Source organism: Rosa chinensis, chromosome 7 (assembly GCF_002994745.2).
Source record: "Rosa chinensis cultivar Old Blush chromosome 7, RchiOBHm-V2, whole genome shotgun sequence".
Taxonomy (NCBI): domain Eukaryota; kingdom Viridiplantae; phylum Streptophyta; class Magnoliopsida; order Rosales; family Rosaceae; genus Rosa; species Rosa chinensis.
Window position 1 is genome coordinate 42,270,927 of NC_037094.1, and position 17,734 is coordinate 42,288,660.

Consider the following 17,734-nt stretch of genomic DNA (forward strand, 5'->3'; position numbering starts at 1 on the left):
TCCGTTTTTGACCAGGAGGGTTACAATTTTTTTGTAAGGGTTTAAATTGAGGTGTATCTTCAGTGCTGCGAAGCTTACATTGTTAAGAGGAGTTTGGCCTCAATTTAATGTTCTCCTGAGAAGACTATTACATCCTGCTATGGGCAGTTACCAGCACAAAGCTAATGTCAAAGTATGTGGATTCTAAAAGCTGTGCTGGAACTACTTAGAATAATATAGAAAGAAAATATCTTGTACAAGCATGCAGGATTCTCTCTCTTTTTCAATTTTTACATGGAAAAAGGTCAATTTGTTTTCTCCCAAGGCGGGGTAATGAAACACTGTCATCTTACATCCGAAAGGGATTTATCCCACACTTAATTTGTGTCCTCCACTATATATATGAAAAGCTTGTCATTATCTCTAATCACTTCGATACAGTCTATTTCTGCTCCTCCTTCATCCGTTAATATTACATTCTCTGGATCAAACCCAAACTTTTCACCTGTTTCAAATGATCAGAACATTAGAAATTTATTGCTGAATCTTTCAGTTATTTAAAGATTTCTAGGCATCCAACTATGACACTTTCCAGCATGAACATTACTGCTTGTGCAGAAAATGAGGATGTAAAACACTGGACCCAATAAACTTTTAACTATCCGGGAATGAATCAACAAGTGTTTTAGAAGTAACACCAACATCGAAGAATTCTAGTATTCTGGGTCTATCAAGAGATTTGCTAGGTTCAACTATCAACCCCGCTCATAATTTTCTAAAAAGAACAAATCGCAAAAGTTCTACTAGAATTAACACTGACAATTTCAGATGCGCCAAACTTGTTGATAATTAATGAACTACAACAGAATAATATTACCATTTGTTTCAAGACATCTTTGATCAATGATAGTAGAAAAATGATGAAATAGACAACCTTGATAGACAAGAAAACGGCTTGCCAAAGAAAGTTAAAACTCATAAAAATCTTGTGCTGCTAAATCTCTAGGCCGGGGAAGCAAAGTGTCATACAATACATCATGGAAATAATTTAATTATCATATGTCCTACTAGGCTTCTTTGAATTGAGAAAGTTTAAAATATCTTAGCAGTTGATGCTTGATAGCATTAAGAAATGTACCTGCAATATTTTTGAGCTCCTCTAGTGAATGAGGCAATCTAATCAACCTCCCGGCTTCAGTGCAACAGGTGTTTCTCCTCGTCACAGGATGACCTCTATATATGCTCACTCTTGGAAAATTCACTCCATTGGATTTTTTCCAATCAACATTTTTCTCTCCATCATTTCTGAACAAAAGCACTTCATTCAGGGTAGGGTCTGGCACTGTAATCCGGTGTCCAACCTCTCGTTTTTGCAGCATATCGCTTAAGGTTTGTGAAGGAAATAAGTAGTCATGTGAAACATTGGTGACATCTGCTCCATTCATCACCAGCAAGTTTACCATGTCTACGTTGTTTTCTTCCATGGCTACTTGTACTGCTGTTTTTCCGTCGAAATCCTTTGAGTCAACATGCAATTCATGCTTCAACAGTTCCTTCATCACAGTCAGATCGTTTCTTCTGGCAGCTGTGCATAGAAGATCACCGGAAGTGTAGGGATAAGAAAAGGCAGCATAATAGTAGAGGGTCTTGAATATGGAATGGTGCTTTGCTGCAATTGCTTCCCATATTGCCGTGTTACCATTAGTGTCTGCCATTTACGTCATATAAAAGCTGATGAGTGTATAACAGAGAATTGTGGCTAGCTGATATGTTTCCTTCTTGGGGAGGAAAATATTTGAGAATGATATATCAATTAATTACCTCTTACATGTATGTTACAAGCATACTTGAGAAGTACTAAGACACATTCTTCATGCCCGTTTGATGCTGCCACATGCTGGTGCATTATAAAGAAACACCTAATTCAGTTGTCCCGTCATGTTTTCTTATTGGACAGTGCCATCTGTTTAGTCACTGCAGTTCCTAATATGCTCATTTGTTCAAGATGGTATTACACTGTTTGATTAATGACAGTGATGAAATAACAAACGCTACTTGATTAGGAAGCTCCTTTGGCCAAATACATGATGAAAGTTAAGTTTCAAGATTTTTTATACTCTATCAGTAAAAGGCTCTATTTTGTTGTTCTGGGTTTCTCGTTTTGTTTTTTTGTCTGCCATTAGTTAAAAAAAACAATTTAAATAGCTGAGGCTAGAAATCAAAGAAATATACCAGAGGTGTTCTTCCTTTGGAGTCTCCAATGTCAGGATCCAACTTTGACTTGAGGAGCTCTTCAAGAAGTGCAGCATTCCCTTTGCTGGCAATAGTCAATAAGTCAAATGCTAAACTTGGATCACCCATGGCCTCATCTTCCCCACTCTCAGCCAATATTTCTCCAATTCTCAGATCCTTGAGCTTTTTGTGATGCTGCGATGCAACATAGACAGGCCTTAGACCATTTTTTTTCCCTTAAAAGAGAAATAAGGACGAAAGTACGAAACATTGAGGAAGCTTGAAATATAATGCCATGTTTACCAACCTGCTTGAAATTCTTAAGCATTTGAGCATTGTCTTCTTGTTTGATCTGCATTGCTTCTATTAGTGCAGTGGTTTTGAGTCTCAAGAGTTGTGAAAGTGTTTTTGTCCGATATGTAAAGCTTTGAGGCCTCCAACAAAGTGCACCAACTTCCCGGCAACAAAGTGCACCTACTTCTCCAAACATGTCCCCAGATTTCAAAGTCCCGACGACTAGCTCTTTATCCATCTCACAATCAATGATTTCCACTTCTCCAGAAACAATGATGTATATATCATCGGGTGCTTCGTTTTGCATTACAACATCTTCTCTTGGTGGTATGTACTCTGCCTTCATGTTTGCAACCTGGTCGATCATCAATAATTTGGTTATATATGCTGTTAGATTACGTAAGTCCTGATTGGTGTTTCAAGATTTTCTGTTCAACTATTTAAGCAGGAGATTCAAGTTTCCGCACAAGACCAAAGTAACAATGAAATTTTAGAGGCCATTTTACAATAAAAACACCAAAGTAAAAGAAAAAGGCAAAAGATACATGTTTCTGTTTATATCAGATATTACTTGTGTCTCAGACTATGAATCTAAGCCATTATTTTCCCAATGAAAACCAATGTAATATTACAAGTGGGATGGAGGTGTGTGTTAGCCTACCAGAATTAGAAGTATTTCCCTTGAGACACCCTTGAAAAGATAAACTTCTTTTACTGTTGGCAGGAACAAATGTTGACAGATGCTTTTACAAATTGACTTGGGGAGCTGTTCAATTATTTGCTGCTGGTTCAAGCTCTCAGCCTTAAATCTCAAGCAAATATAGGCCAGAATTTGATTCTTCAACCTTGGAGGCAAGCGATTGCGGTCAACAAAGTTTGATGCTGCTTCAACGCTGTTTCTCTGCAAAACAAAAACAAACAAACCCCAATTGACATGGATCAAATAACATTTAAACTGATTAAGGACAATATTCGGTCTCTAGCTAGATATCTAGTAGATGTGTACGGTATTCTCTGCAGACTGAACTCAGCTGATTTCACATTCATACAAAGAGTCCAACCAATTAATTAATGGCCTTGATTGACAGGATGTGTAACATATGGAAATTGCCAAGATGAATTGGTATATGAATTTAAAGAAAGTAAGTACTTACAAATTCCATGGTACGGCGAGTGCCTTCAACAACTAAGTTTGTCATGTTGCCAATTAGGTAAGCAGTAAGGCCGAGGTTGAAAAGCATGTATAAAATGATGAAGATCATTTCCATGGTGTTCACTGCATGGAGGTCACCATAACCAACGGTGGACATGGTGGTGATGGACCAGTAGAGGGCTGAAATGTAGCGGATCCACAGACTCGTCTCTCTGAAATTGGGAATAACAGCTCCAATCCATGTCCTCCCTTGGTGCGGGTATCGGTCTGCTAGCAGGTAGTACAGGCACCCAGCACAATGTACTGTAAACAGTGTCACCTGTACCAATATCAAACTTCACCAATATCATCATCATCATCATCATATATTCCTCATGACATTCTCTTCAAATCTTAACTAAGACTAGATGCATTGCAGAGACAATAGAGAACTTATCACCGTAGCTTGAAGTTATTTACAGTACGCAAGTGCTTTAAGGTTTTGTCATTTTACAGTAAGATTTAGACTGGTATATATGTTTTTAATTTTCATCCAATGATTCAAGCACTTACGTAATAGTTACACACATACATATAGATATAAATATGTAGATAGGACTACTTACAGATAAAAGCCTGGCGCATCTGACCCAGAAGTAGCTAAACCTGATGTCCTTCTCAAGCCTGCAGCGGGAGAGAAAATAATTAACATGCATGTGACTGAATGAGTAAGTTTGAGGCTGCTTGCTCGCTGAATATACCGACCTTGTGAAGAGTTGCTTTGCTCGTCTCAATCGCCAAAATCGGAGCAATCCCAAGAGAGAGTAGGAGAGACCGAGTTTGTGTTTGCCTATAATCTCGAAGGGGAGGGTTGATGCCAAATCCATAACAAACCATGTCGAAAGATATCTATTTTGACAGTTGCAATAAAAAGCCTACAATTAAAACAAGGAAAAACTCTCCCTACAGTACCCAAACTATCACACTATGCAATTTTAGATACATAAACGAATCCAATATAATTGTAGCCGAATGAAAATGCTCATGTGACACATATTTTGAGGGTCAAAATATAAAAGCGGTGTAATTATTTGCTAGCACCATTTTACACCTCACTATGTGCCACGTAACTACGTAAGTATACTTAACGAGTTATTGAGTGAAATTGTCACGATGAAGTAGTTCAAATCCAACAAGATTTGTTTTTTCTTTTTTTGAATCAGAGAAATTGTATATTTATCATAAGCTATAATATGCCGTTACATATCGTTCTGTTGTCATTTAAGGTTATAGACAGACAAGAAGCTAGTGGTAGTACCTACAAGTGGTACGCATTATACATTCAAATATGTAGAGGTAGCAAAAAATGGAGAGACTTCTCTTCCTCGAGAAACCCTAACACCCTAAGATCGGTTTGTTTCTGACTGAGTACTCGAGCTCGTTCGGCGGCGCTCTGACCGGTGTTGGCTTGCGGCCTCGCCGACCTTGGGATCTGCAGCCGGACGGGTATTCGATCCGGTAAGTTCAAGGGTGCTTCATGGATGGTTGCGCTCGAGGTAGATCCAGACAGCGTTCGGCTTGTATCTTTCTGGCAATATCCCTCGGATCGGCGGCGTAGTTGCGCTAATCAAGACCGGCGACATGGTTCTGAATTGACGATGGGTGTAGACGGTGAGGTACTGGTCCGGCAGGATTCGGGATTGGGTCTTTACAGTGTGCGCTGTGATTGCATTGGGCGCGGTGGTTTGGGTCGATGTGGCGGGGTGTAGATCGATGTGGCAAAGACAGTGGCAGAGGCGTTGGGCTTGGTGCGTACGACATGGTGTTAGGGGATGCTGGGCCTGGACCAAGCCTGCTTGATGGGCTCTGGAGTTGGACTATTCCATTTGGATGCTCTTGGGCTTACTATTTTGGGCTGGGGTGTTTTAACTCTAGGCTCATCCTATGTTTTTAGTTTTGTCTAATTATAATAAATTTTTAGTATTTAAGAAACTAGACACCGATGTGCACTCTATGTATCTCTAGCGCATTTGGAGTAGTACCAAAAGAGGGTATTTGCTATCCAACAAGATTTGTTAATAGAGTTTAGGTCAAAAAATTGCATTCCATGTTAATGCAAATATTTTCGGTGATAAGTCCTCTTATCTTTCCAAAAATAAATAAATAAATAAAAGAATTCTACCTTTTCACACTCGTTTTTACTATTATTTACTACCCTGTCCTAATTCTAGTTCGTTGCAACAAATTTTAACAATTAAATTTTAGCTCATAGCACACACTTTTGCGTATGAGCTGATTTTTTTTCCAGTATATCTTGCTTTCATCTATAGAGTTTTTTTTTTTTTTTTTTTTTCTCTTTTCTTTTAAGCAGAAGATAACAATACATTTTGTTAGAGGGGAATATTGTAGATAGTGGCCCACTACAGAGAACGATAGAAAGAGTCACTACTAAAATAACTATACCTGCTCTACTGGTATAGCATAGTTTATAACGACGCTTTTAGGTGTAGAACTAATTTTGTTGATTTAAAAAAAAAAAAAATTTAGGGAAAATGAAGATATATTTTTGTGATTGAAACATCAAACGACAGTACAAGGTCAATTTAGAGTGGTTCTTTACATTCGTTGCTCATATAAGCACTGACCGCACCCTCTTACATTTGTTGTTATTAATTTTGTTTAAATAAGTTTTTTCTGGGACCATTTTTTGTTTAAATGAGTTGATTCTTCATCCTCCTTTGAAGTGGCGAAAGACTTAACTAAACCCTCTAGTGTCCAAAGAGAGGAGCAGTTTAGGCGAAAAGATGGTACTAATTAATATGGCCTACCTGTAATTAGGAGATATTAGGTGATTAATTTGGTTGAGAACACGCCCAATTTGCCCAAATCGAGTATAATATTAATGCATGCATGGATTGATTGATTCAAATTTGCAATCATAACCACGTGGCTGGGGCCGGATTAATAATCAAATGCATGACATACCATAAAAGTGACCACCACAAACCCACCACAAAACTTTAATTTGTTATCCTCATCGATCAAGTCAGTCCTCTCTATCTTTTCCTTCTGTATCCATTGCAAGTAGGCTAAGAACAAAAAAGTTTGCCTCTTTTCTTTTCTCTAATAAAAAGTTTATTTGATACTTCTCATAGCTAGCAAGGTATGAATTTTCCAAAAGTTTATTTTCTTTTTTATTGTAGGAGGATTATTGATGTTTTCAAATTTCAATCAAAGAAGAAAGAAAAAGAAATTAGAAGTAAGGAAGTGACCTTGTAGCGATCTTATTGGAGTCGAGAACAAGTAATTGAGTTCTGGGATCAATATATGCGACGAAGAATGTCAATATGATATCGATGCCGAAAAATAGATCAACAATGTAGTCTGCTAAGTAGAGAGGCTTGCTGCTTTTTCCCGACGACGACATGAGAAAAGCAACCTCAAACGGGTATACCCAGGCTGAGTAAGCCACCAAAAGCACCATAAATGTCTCCCAACTCCTGCAGATATGGGAATTCGGTCTCGTTAATTATACTTGTTATATATGCATGTCTAATCGGATGGTGGCAGCTAGAGCCTAGAGGTACCTGTATCTGGAGTCCATGGGTAAAATAATCCAGCCTTTTGAGTGCATTTGAGTCGGCTGGTTGTAGCTAGAGGCACCCAAAGGAGGAAGTATAAGCTTTGAGAGGTTTCTCAAGTTGAGATCCGACGACGATGATATGTTTGAGTACATCATTTGATCATTATTCTTGTAATTGTGATGTTGATCATGAGGTGGTTGATCTTGATCATGAGGTGGTTGATCACCATCAGATGCTTCATGACGACCTTTGATCACCTGCTGCCCATTTTGGCCTAATTTCCAGCCACAAACCTTGTTCTGCATCTTGTAGTTAATTATATATATGAGCTAGCTAGCTAGGCACACCAGCTTCTGCTTTTTCTGCTTCTTCAGGGTGATCTATACATATTGGCTGGCCAATTAAGATAGATTACTACTAGAACAACGAACTCTCAGCACCAGATTTCTAGTAGAGTGACCTTAACATGTTTCGACTTCAAGTAGCATATATGCAGCTGCAGGGAGAGAGAGATATGTGAGTGGGGGCAAGTGGGTTCTGCAAGAAGTGAGTGAGCGAGTGAAGTGAGTGATGATGATGATGAAGAAGAAGTTAATTATTGAAGGTGTGGCGTGGGAGACTAGAGACTAGAGACCAGATATCTCCGCTCTCTAGTAAAGTAAACCAAACAAACAAACATCTGTAGGATAGGATATGGCAGTACGTACTAGCTAGTAGGGACCCTGGGTATATATATGATCTGGTCCATAGGTGTGTGATTGAAATACGGACATGTGAAGCAATATGGAGCACCTGATGATGAGTTGAGCTTGCTGATTCAGAGTGCATTTATATCGTGATAAGATGTCTCAACTCAACAAATCATGGTGGGGGAACGTACTACGCCTCTATACCCTACACCGCCCCTCTGCAATGGAGTTTTACATGTCTCAGTTTCATTCATATTGTACTGTACTTGGTTCACATACGATTATTCCTAGTTTCGACTCTTACACACGGACTTAATTTCAGTATTTCACAAAGCATATATGTATTATATACGTAGGCCAATTCTTAGGTGCGGCTGCCCAATCAAGTCTCAGAATTTTTTATCTTTGTTCTGAAATTATCCCTGATTTTTAAATATGAAATATTCAAAATACCCTCCTGTTTGAGCAGTGATTAGGGGTCATCATGGGCCGGGTTAGGGCCGGCCCTACCTTAAATTTTAGGGCTAAGGGTCGGGCCTGCCTAGTCAAAGTCAACAAAATTTAAGGTCGGGTAAGGGCTTAAATATGCTAACCCTTACTCGCCCAAAAAACCCGATCTATTAGATCCGAAAGGACCGACCTTCCAAATAGGGCCGAAAAGGGCCTTATTTTGTTTAATAAAAAAAAACTTACATTTTTTTTTCTTAATGGTTATATATGTAATATAAGACATTATTTTTAGTTGATCATATTTAATATGTGTGTGTAATTCCATTTATTAATATTAGTTAAGGTGGTTATATTCAATTAACTATCTCTCTAAATCTCCTAATATTAATTGTTATGTAACAAATAAAATAAAAACTAAAGAAAACAAAGCTTAATAAATCAATTAAGCTTAAATTGCATATTATAGAAAAAAGAGAAACATAATTAAAAAATAGAAAATTATTAGGGCTTACTCGGGCGGGCCTAAAGGGCCGGGCTTGTCCCTAAAGGGTTCAAACGGGCCGGGCCGGGTTTCATTCTCATGGTCCATACCCTTCAGGCCGACCCACCCTAATGCAAGGGTCGGGTTGGACTTCGGCCCTACGGGTCGGGCGGGCCTAATGGTCAAATGATGACCCCTAACAGTGATTGGTCAGCCGCACCTCCACGTGGTGCGGCTACCCCACAAGAATCACTCTATATACTTAATATATTCTATAATTATTGGTGTCCTTTCACAGGACGATAATATATACTCGAATATGCCAACAATTAGGTTGATGTTACGTACATGGTCCAAGTTGTTTGATATCACAACCATGAAATGTAATGAATGCATTTGCTCAAACGAATGAGTGTACCTCAAAAGTTGAAGCATCTCCCCATCAGAAACTATTTTTGCATGTAACTATCACTTAATAGTATTGGACAACCTTCCGTCATTATGTAGCTAGTATGATGTGTCTCTAACCTGGAAAGCAGTGGTCCTCTTTAGGGTTGTATAAGTGTTCACACTTCTTGCAGAAAGTTTGTTGAGAAGTTAATATCGCATAATTTATTAATTACATATAAGAAAAAAAAAGCATGAGCACAAGCTAATGGCATTCTTCCAATTAGAGGTAATCTAAATAATTAATGACATAGTTTCAAAAGAAAGATTTCTGTTGCATTCCGCAGTTTCATCAATCAAGTCTTGAAGGTAGCTGCACTAGCCTTTTTTTTTTTTATATAAAAAAAAAGGTGGTTTAAATGTTGTAACAGAATAGCTCTATATTAGAAAATTCGAGGCTTGCACCTCCTCGTTTGAGCTTGGGGCAATAGATTGTTTTTTAAAAGAACTTTTTTTTTTTTTTTTTTTGGGTGGGTGGTTCAGCTTCCCAAATTATCTTGTTTTGTCAAATATTAGAACTACGTGCTAAGTCATTCACCGGTGGAAATTGGAAAATATTTATGTGTCAGATTTTCCCACATAGAGTCATGGTCGTAGTTCAAATGAGAAAAGTTCAAAAAGACCGTATTTGCCAGCATTTGCACCGTATTTTTTGGAAGTCCATGTTTTATGACCCAACAACGTCGTTCCTAGCACTTTAAAAAAAAAAACAATGTGCATGTTAAATATTGGGGAGTGAAATTTGCACTTTTCAAATTGTCTTCACTCTCCAAATTGTAATATGCAGTCCTCGCCACTTTCTAAATTTAATATATTCTATGTTTCTTACAAACCCATTTCTTGTTCAATCATCTCTTAGCTAGTTCCTTCCCCAATTCAATTTTGGAAGTCCATGTTTTATGACCCAACCTTGTTTTGGAACTAGTTATTGTCAGGCTAATCTTCATGTTTCTAAAAAGAAAGCTTCTAAGTCATTTCACATTAAATGGCAACCTCCTGATTCTCATAAGGTTAAACTAAATTTTGATGGTTATGTGAGAAATGATGTGGCTTCTACTGGCTTTGTGATTAGCAATAAAGATGGTAATCCACTCATTGTTGCTTCAAAGAAAATTGGTTAATTAGGGGTTTTTGTTGCTGAAGCAACTGCTCTTTGAGATGGTTTAAGTTCCGCTCTTTTGAATCATTTTACTCATGTTTGGATTGAAGGCAATTCAAAAGTGCTCATTGACTTTCTGCTCAACAGGATATCAACTCCTTGGACAATTAAGCTGTTTGTGCAAGATATTCGTCTCTTGGCTGATCAGTTTCAGTTCATCCAGTTTAGGCATATTTTTCGAGAAGCTAATTTTGTTGTAGATAAGTTAGCTGACCTTGGGCATGATATAATTAATCCTGGAGTATGGTTTTCTTGTCTCCCCATTTCTATGTCCCCAGCGTTCCATGTGGATCAGTTGGGTGAGGGTTGTGTTTGTGGTTGTTCGTTGTAGTTTTTCTTTTCTTGTATAAAAAAAAAATCATCTCTTATCTACAAAACTAACAGATATCTAGTTTAGAAGAATATGTGATGGAAATTTGAATACTACTTGAATATGGAGAAATGATTATTAAATTTTTTTATACACATGGCGGCTATTGCTGGTTCAGGGTGCATTCTTACACGGAGCTTGTTGTTGTTATTGTTGTTGTTGTTGTTGGGTCTGGGTTTGAGTCCCATACTGAGTCTGACTCTTCTTCAACTCATCTCCAGGCACAAGGATAAAAAGCAGTGTGCCTAAAGAAATTGAACATTTTTTTGCTTTGAATCCTCATCAATATTTGAAGAGCACACTAATGCTTGCTGCATGTGATGTAACCATCTCTCTGCCTCTTCTTGAGTAACCTCATAGCAGGATCCCTTTAAAATAGATGCAAAGTTTCAATCTTTCTCCAAGAATTTGAGCCAATTGTAAGAACAAATCCAAAAAAAAAAAAAAAAAAACACCTCTTCTGTGAGAGTAGAGAGGCGGCCCTCCCATTCTCTACACGAAAAGCTCGAATTGGTTCTGAATCGTGTCAGTGAAACGTCATCAACATATCTATATCATGAGTTTCTTTTTTATGAGAGACCACAAGTTTATTTATTGAATTAGATGAGAAGGAATGACAAATAGATCTAAACTTGTAAAATAAACCATTTCAAAGTTCAGGCATCTTCATTGGAAAATCCATGTCCGACATTAAGGTCCTTTTTTGGGTTTTTCATCAATTGATATTCACCTGCCTTTAGAGGAGGATGACTAGAGTCTGGAGGAAAGAAGGTCCCTGATGGGCATTTACAGAGATATATAAAAGTCTGTAACTTTTACAGGGAAGAGGATGACTAGAGTTTGTAAGTTTTAGTTTCAATAGTTCTTAAATGGGTGCGGCTGTTGTCATCCTACTAACTACTTTGTTCACTCTACATTTTCTTCTCACCCTACATTTTTTTTAAAATTCTAAGTTTACTTTGCTCACCCCTTTGCAGTATCTAAAATACTCTTTTCCAATATAGCTTACTACGACATCCGAAAACTATGCAGGTTCTTGTTCTCTTTACCTAGCAGAGCTAATTTCCATCACAACTCAGAATTAAAGAAACCCACTTCCCTTCAGTATTAGCAAGTGGGCAACACTGAATCAATAATTTGGTTCCAACTTTCAAGTAAACATCTTTATCAACAAAACCCAAAGTACCATAGATAACTAAGCAAAGCACACTTTCCTTCAATATTAGCAACAACCTCCATTTTTATACTCATTCATAGAGGCACTATAGCAAACACCCTTCATGCACATTTCCTAGCAGAGCTAATTTCCATCACGACTCATAATTAAAGAAACCCACTTCCCTTCAATATTTGCAAGTGGGCAGCACTCTGAATCAAGAATTTGGTTCTAAGTTTCAAGTAAACATATTTATCAACAAAGCCCAAAGTACCATAAATAACTAAGCAAATCACACTTTCCTTCAATATTAGTAACAACCTTCCGTTGTATATTCATTCATAGAGGCATCATATCAAATACCCTTCATGCACATTTCCTAGCAGAGCTAATTGCCATCACAACTCATAATTAAAGAAACCCACTTTCCTTCAATATTGGCAACAACCTCCAGTTGTATACTCATTCATATAGGCATTATATCAAACACCCTTCATGGCTTTCATGCACATTTCCTACAGAGCTAATTTCCATCACGACTCAGAATTAACAAAACCCATGTTCCTTCAAAATTAGCAAGTGAGCATCACTCTGAATCAAGAATTTGGTTCCAACTTTCAAGCAAACATCTTTATCAATAAAACCCAAAGTAGCCATAGATAACAAAGCAAAGCGCAACAAAATTTGACAGCAAAAGGAGACAAAACTTTGAGCTTTCATGGAAGCAGTTAGAAAGAGAACAAGAACCTACATAATGGGTGCCATCGTAAGCTATAACCGAACCCCACTTAAACCCATAATGGGGCCAATATACATATCGGTGCAGTTTGCACGGTGCAGATTCTAAAGCAGTAATAAATGAAAAGGGTAGGTCAATTCGACAGCAAGTGATTAATTTCAGAGTGAGAGTGAGAGTGAAGGGACAATGCCCATGTGTAATTTCAATTCTATGATCATAAATAAAGAAACATGAAAACAAAAATGCAACTACCTCATTTTTAGGCTCCAAGTAGCGTTCATATGATATATTTTGAGGCATAAAAGTTGTTGGCATAACACAAAACTAATTGAAGAAAATGAATGCTAAGAAAGAATTAGGGTTTAACGATGAAAGAAAAGATTAAAACTAAAGTTTAAGTACGTGTTTTGTAGGGTGTAATCTCAAAAAAAAAAAAAAAGTAATTTTATAATAAGATACTTTCCGTTATTGTAATTTTATATTTTTTATCTTTCAATAAATCAAAAACTTGTAGGTAGAACAAAATAGTTAGTAGGGTGGTAATTACACTAAAATCTATTGAGTCAAGGCTCCATCCTACTCATTGTCTAGAGCCTTGACCTTTTTATTATATTAGTAAAGCGTGTATATAAATAATCGTATGTATCGACTTGGCTTTGTCCAGAACCAAGAGGGTATTCTGGCGGGCGCGTCTAGCTATTTAAACGAGAATGTCGTGTCGTATAGCGAACTAGCACATAGCTTTTTAAGCACTCTAAAAAACACATAAAAACAAAACAAAAAACTCATAATTGTTCAAGTAAATCCAAAATATGTGTATGACCCAAACTCTAGGTTACTTGCTCTAGTTGTAGGGTTTATGTTACAGATATCCTCAGAGATATTCGTAGAGATCCAATCATTATACGATTATGTTTTCATGTACAACTCTATCTATATGCTTGTAATCCTCTATATAAAGAGGCCCGTATTATTAATGAAAGCACAACTCAATTCTCTTCCAATTTCAGTTTTCCTAAAACACGTTATCAGCACAAAGCCCTAACCTTGAAACCCTAAAATCGTAGCCTTCAAACCCTAACAATCACCGATCCCCACCTTGAAGCTCTTGATCCTAGGAACTCAGAACTGGCCAAAAAAGTACTGAACCGGCCCCCATAAGAGAAAAAGGATCCTTCCCCGGTTCTTAATCTTCTAGACTGCCATCTACCGTCAAATTTGGTCACAAACAACGCCTTAATTCCCAAATCCAAGAACCGAAAAAATAACGCCCAAAACTAGCAGGAAAGTTGCCGGACCGTCCCGCAAAAGCACTGCACATTCTTGAACCAGTTAGACTTCCAGAAACAATCACCTGCACCTATTCTTTGTTCTTGCCAGCCCAGCCCAAGAATAAGAGAAGAAGAGACGCGACCCGGCCCAGCCCATTGCTAGAAAAGAAAAGAAAGAGAAGGAAAAGAAAAGAAAGGGAGCTGGCCCAGAAGAAGAAAGAAAGAGAAGGAAAAAGGAGTGGGCCCTAAAAAAAAAGAAAAAAGAAGAAAAAAAAGTTGGGAGCGGCCCACTTGTTGGGCAGAAGAAGAAAAGGAAAAGAAAAAAGAAGAAATAGCCCAGTTTTTCAAGTTTTATCCGAGGTATATATGTGTTGGAGACATCATTGAGTATGAAAGTGTGTGCAAATTTGTATATGATGTTCCCTACTCCCAATTGTAGGAGGTCAAGTTTTAATATAGGGAAGTGAAGAGTGTCGTACCCAAAGGATTGGGGGAAACTCAAACCTAGCTAGATTCCCGGAAAAGCCTAGAAAAAAATGCAATCTAACTTTTTACAAGTTCACAACCTTAGCCCTTTGGAAGTTAAAGATTACAAGGATGATATTAACAATTATGGTAGTAAATGGTTTGGTTGATTTTAGTTTTACGATAAATTAAGTTGCACAAAAATTAAACTAAGCTAATAAAAATGTGGAGACTAAATCAATGAGAGGAGTAGAGACTTAGGCATCACACCTAACCTTACTCATGCACAAAATGTAACCCATATTTGATGTAGCAACATGCTTTGACAAATTTCCCCTTAGTGTTTTGGTGAAGCTACTAAGAAACCAACTAATCATGCAACTCAACAAACTTTGGTGAAGCTAAGTTAAATTACACAACCTTAATCCCATTTATATTTCATTAAAACACAAGTGGGCTATAAACCGCAAGCCTAACACCCCTTAGAGCAATTAAACTCAAGGTTTATGCATTAAGTTTAAAGTAAGAAATTCAAGCAACTTAACAATTCCCGTAGGAATCATTAAGCCACCACCTAAAGGCTACTCATGCTCATGGATTCAAGAAGTGGTCAAGTTCAAGTTTCCAATTCATTAGTTTCCTAAACATGCTTTCTAGGTGACTAAGCTAGCTAGCAAACACATTTAGTAAGCATTAAAGTTTAGAAGCCCATAGATTCAAAACATGCATAAACATCAAAACACATGAAAATTTACATTATTTGCACATAAGCCCTAGCGTCAAATCTAACTACTCACAACACATGTTATTACAAGTACAAGCCATAAACATCAAACTAAAGAGAGAAAAAAGGGAAAAGGAAGAACTACCCACGGGTTTGACTCTTGGTGGAGTCAAACCAAGATGTCAAAGATCCCACCTAGCTCTCTATATGTAAAATGATGAGAGAATTGCCTCAAGGTATGAGATTTTCAGTTTTTACAATCCAAAACACCGTACATATCCACAAAACTCAAGAACAAGGGCTTGGATATGTGAAAGCAAGTGTTGTGATTGATTTAGAGTGTGTAGTAACCTCGGTTTTGGTGAAACCCAAGTGCCTACACACCTATTTCTCACACAAACTTAAGCAACTATGAACTAGAACTCAAAACTAGAGAGAAACTATGCTAGAACTAGAGAAAAGAGAGATTTTGGTGTTGCAAAATGAGAGAGTAGAAGGGTGAACGGTTTTGGGGAGAGAGAATGACCTATTTAAAGGCCAAGGCAATTCAAATCAAGGGTGGAGATCAAAAGGAATGATGGGCTAGATGTGATTGACAAATGTCTAAGCACAAAATGTGGATCTAATTTTTAACTCCACATAGAAATAACCTAGAAAGCCCATAGATATTTTGGTGGAGAAGAAAAAGTAAGGGTAGAAGGGTCATTGTGTAGGGGAATAAGGTAATAAATGGGAGACAAAGGTATAAGGTGTAAGAATTGGACCACTTGTCATCTTTCAACTTTTAAATTTCAAAATAACCTAGACCTAAAGTCTTTCCACCTAAAGTCTCTAACCCTAATCAGCTCTTTTCTGTCCTCCACACATGTTCTCGCCAGGCCAACTAAGCCGGAAATGTCCGGAATTCTGCGTTGACCACCTTTGACCCATTTTTTTGTCTGTTTGCACACTTTCTTCTCCTTTCTTCCTTCAATTGAATCTCCACTGAGAATTCGGAATTGACCTTTGACTTATTTATATCAAATGTTCCTCTATGAGTTTAGATTATCCAGGTAAAATTTCAGAATTAGTTTGCAGTGGTTTGGCTGGAAATGCTGCCGGAATCCGTATAGATCCGGTTTTGCAGTTTTCGTCTTTTACTCAGAAACTTGGGACGATTTTTTTGAAGGTCTTCCACTCCGAACTTGCTCTTACACTCTTCATATGAAATTATCCTTAGGATGTCTAGAATAGATCTGAAAAGTTTCAACTCATTTGGAGTTCATTTTATCAGTCTGCCGCTCCTTCTTCCTTGCTTAACTCGGTTTCTCCTAGCCGGAGTAGGAAAATGTGCTAAAGTTGGGTTTTTAAGGCATTTCCAAGCTTTTCCATTATTTCCTAGCATGATAAGGAAAAAATGTAAAAATGTAAAAATGTAAGCAAAAATGTAAGATTAGGGGAATAATTATTAGGTAATTATGGACCTAACAGTATGTTTTAAAAGTTCCATTTTTTTATAGAGTTTATTCAATTTTCTCTTCTTTTTCTCGGGGACTTGCAATCTCCCTTCTTCTACCTCCCTTTTCTTCTTCATAGAGGAGACCAAAAGCTGAATTGTGGGGGTTCGTGCTCACTCTAAGCTTGAAGCTTGTAGAGTGCTCCAAACTTAGAGTTTGTTGAGAAGTTATGATCGACCACAAACACATCATTGTTTCGATCTAATCCAATACATCTTGGAATCAAATTTCTTGGAAGCGACTACGCTCAGAAATTCCTAATTTCTTAGGAGCGACTACGCTTAAAATTTTTATTGTTTTCATGGTAGCCTTTTTTGCTCTGAAACGAACCCTTTTTTTCTTGTTCTCTTTCAGGATGAATAACCTGAACAAATTGGACTGCTCTCCATTGGGAGCAACTGGCTCTAGATATCACAAGTGGGTTCGTGATGTCCGCTAGCATCTCAAGGCCGATGAAATCTTGGATACGATTCTAGAGCCTAGCTAGGACGTGCAAACTGTTGAGCAAACTCAAGCTTTGGAAACAAATAGAGTAGCCTTAGAGCCAAATAAGGCGAAAACCATCATCCTAATGACTCGTTATATAGATGATTCGCTCTAGTATGAGTATATGAATGAAGAAGACCCCAAAAGGCTGTGGTTTTCACTCAAAGAAATATTTGGCAATGTCCATGACTCCCTGCTTCCTGAACTAGAAGTGAGATGGCATAGCCTCCGCTTATGTGATTTCAAGTCAGTTATTGACTACAACTCGGAAGCACTTCACATTAAATTCTTAATGGAATTCTGTGGAAAATATATCACAGATGCAATGTTGATTGAGAGGACTCTCTATACCTCCCCGTCCCTGCATTAATGGTTGCTAAGAACTATCGAATCAATGTTACTGCAGGACGGATCACAAGGTTTCATGAGTTCATTGGAGCTATGAATGTCGTTGAAAAGCATGACAACATCCTTGTAAAGAACTGTAATTTGAGACCCGTGGGAACATAGCATATTCCGGAGTCCAATTATAGTCGCGCCCCTAAGGGAGGGCTCCAAAAGAGAAACCCTAAATTTGGGG

The 17,734-nt window shown here is 37.7% G+C and overlaps 1 protein-coding gene across 1 annotated transcript; it reads right to left on the reverse strand.

Moving 5' to 3' along the window:
• Window positions 1-177: 177 nt before the first annotated feature.
• LOC112180750 (potassium channel AKT2/3) lies at window positions 178-8,000 on the reverse strand. Its single transcript, XM_024319315.2, has 11 exons — window positions 7,225-8,000; window positions 6,910-7,137; window positions 4,403-4,546; window positions 4,264-4,321; window positions 3,660-3,977; window positions 3,167-3,406; window positions 2,519-2,860; window positions 2,212-2,406; window positions 1,801-1,876; window positions 1,118-1,687; window positions 178-484 (listed from the first exon to the last, which is right to left on the reverse strand). Exons 1-11 carry the CDS (start codon window positions 7,524-7,526, stop codon window positions 357-359), a joined length of 2,601 nt encoding a protein of 866 aa, XP_024175083.1. The 5' UTR covers window positions 7,527-8,000; the 3' UTR covers window positions 178-356.
• Between the last annotated feature and the right edge of the window lie 9,734 nt (window positions 8,001-17,734).

What these genes read in the sequence shown, in the direction of transcription:
- LOC112180750 (XM_024319315.2), bottom strand. Translation starts at nt 7,526, where the DNA reads ATGCAGAACAAGGTTTGTGGCTGGAAATTAGGCCAAAATGGGCAGCAG. An exon ending in TTGTAACATACATGTAAGAG is followed by an intron (nt 1,688 to 1,800) that starts GTAATTAATTGA and finishes CGTAAATGGCAG; the next exon opens with ACACTAATGGTAACACGGCA. An exon ending in GGAGCTCAAAAATATTGCAG is followed by an intron (nt 485 to 1,117) that starts GTACATTTCTTA and finishes CATTTGAAACAG; the next exon opens with GTGAAAAGTTTGGGTTTGAT.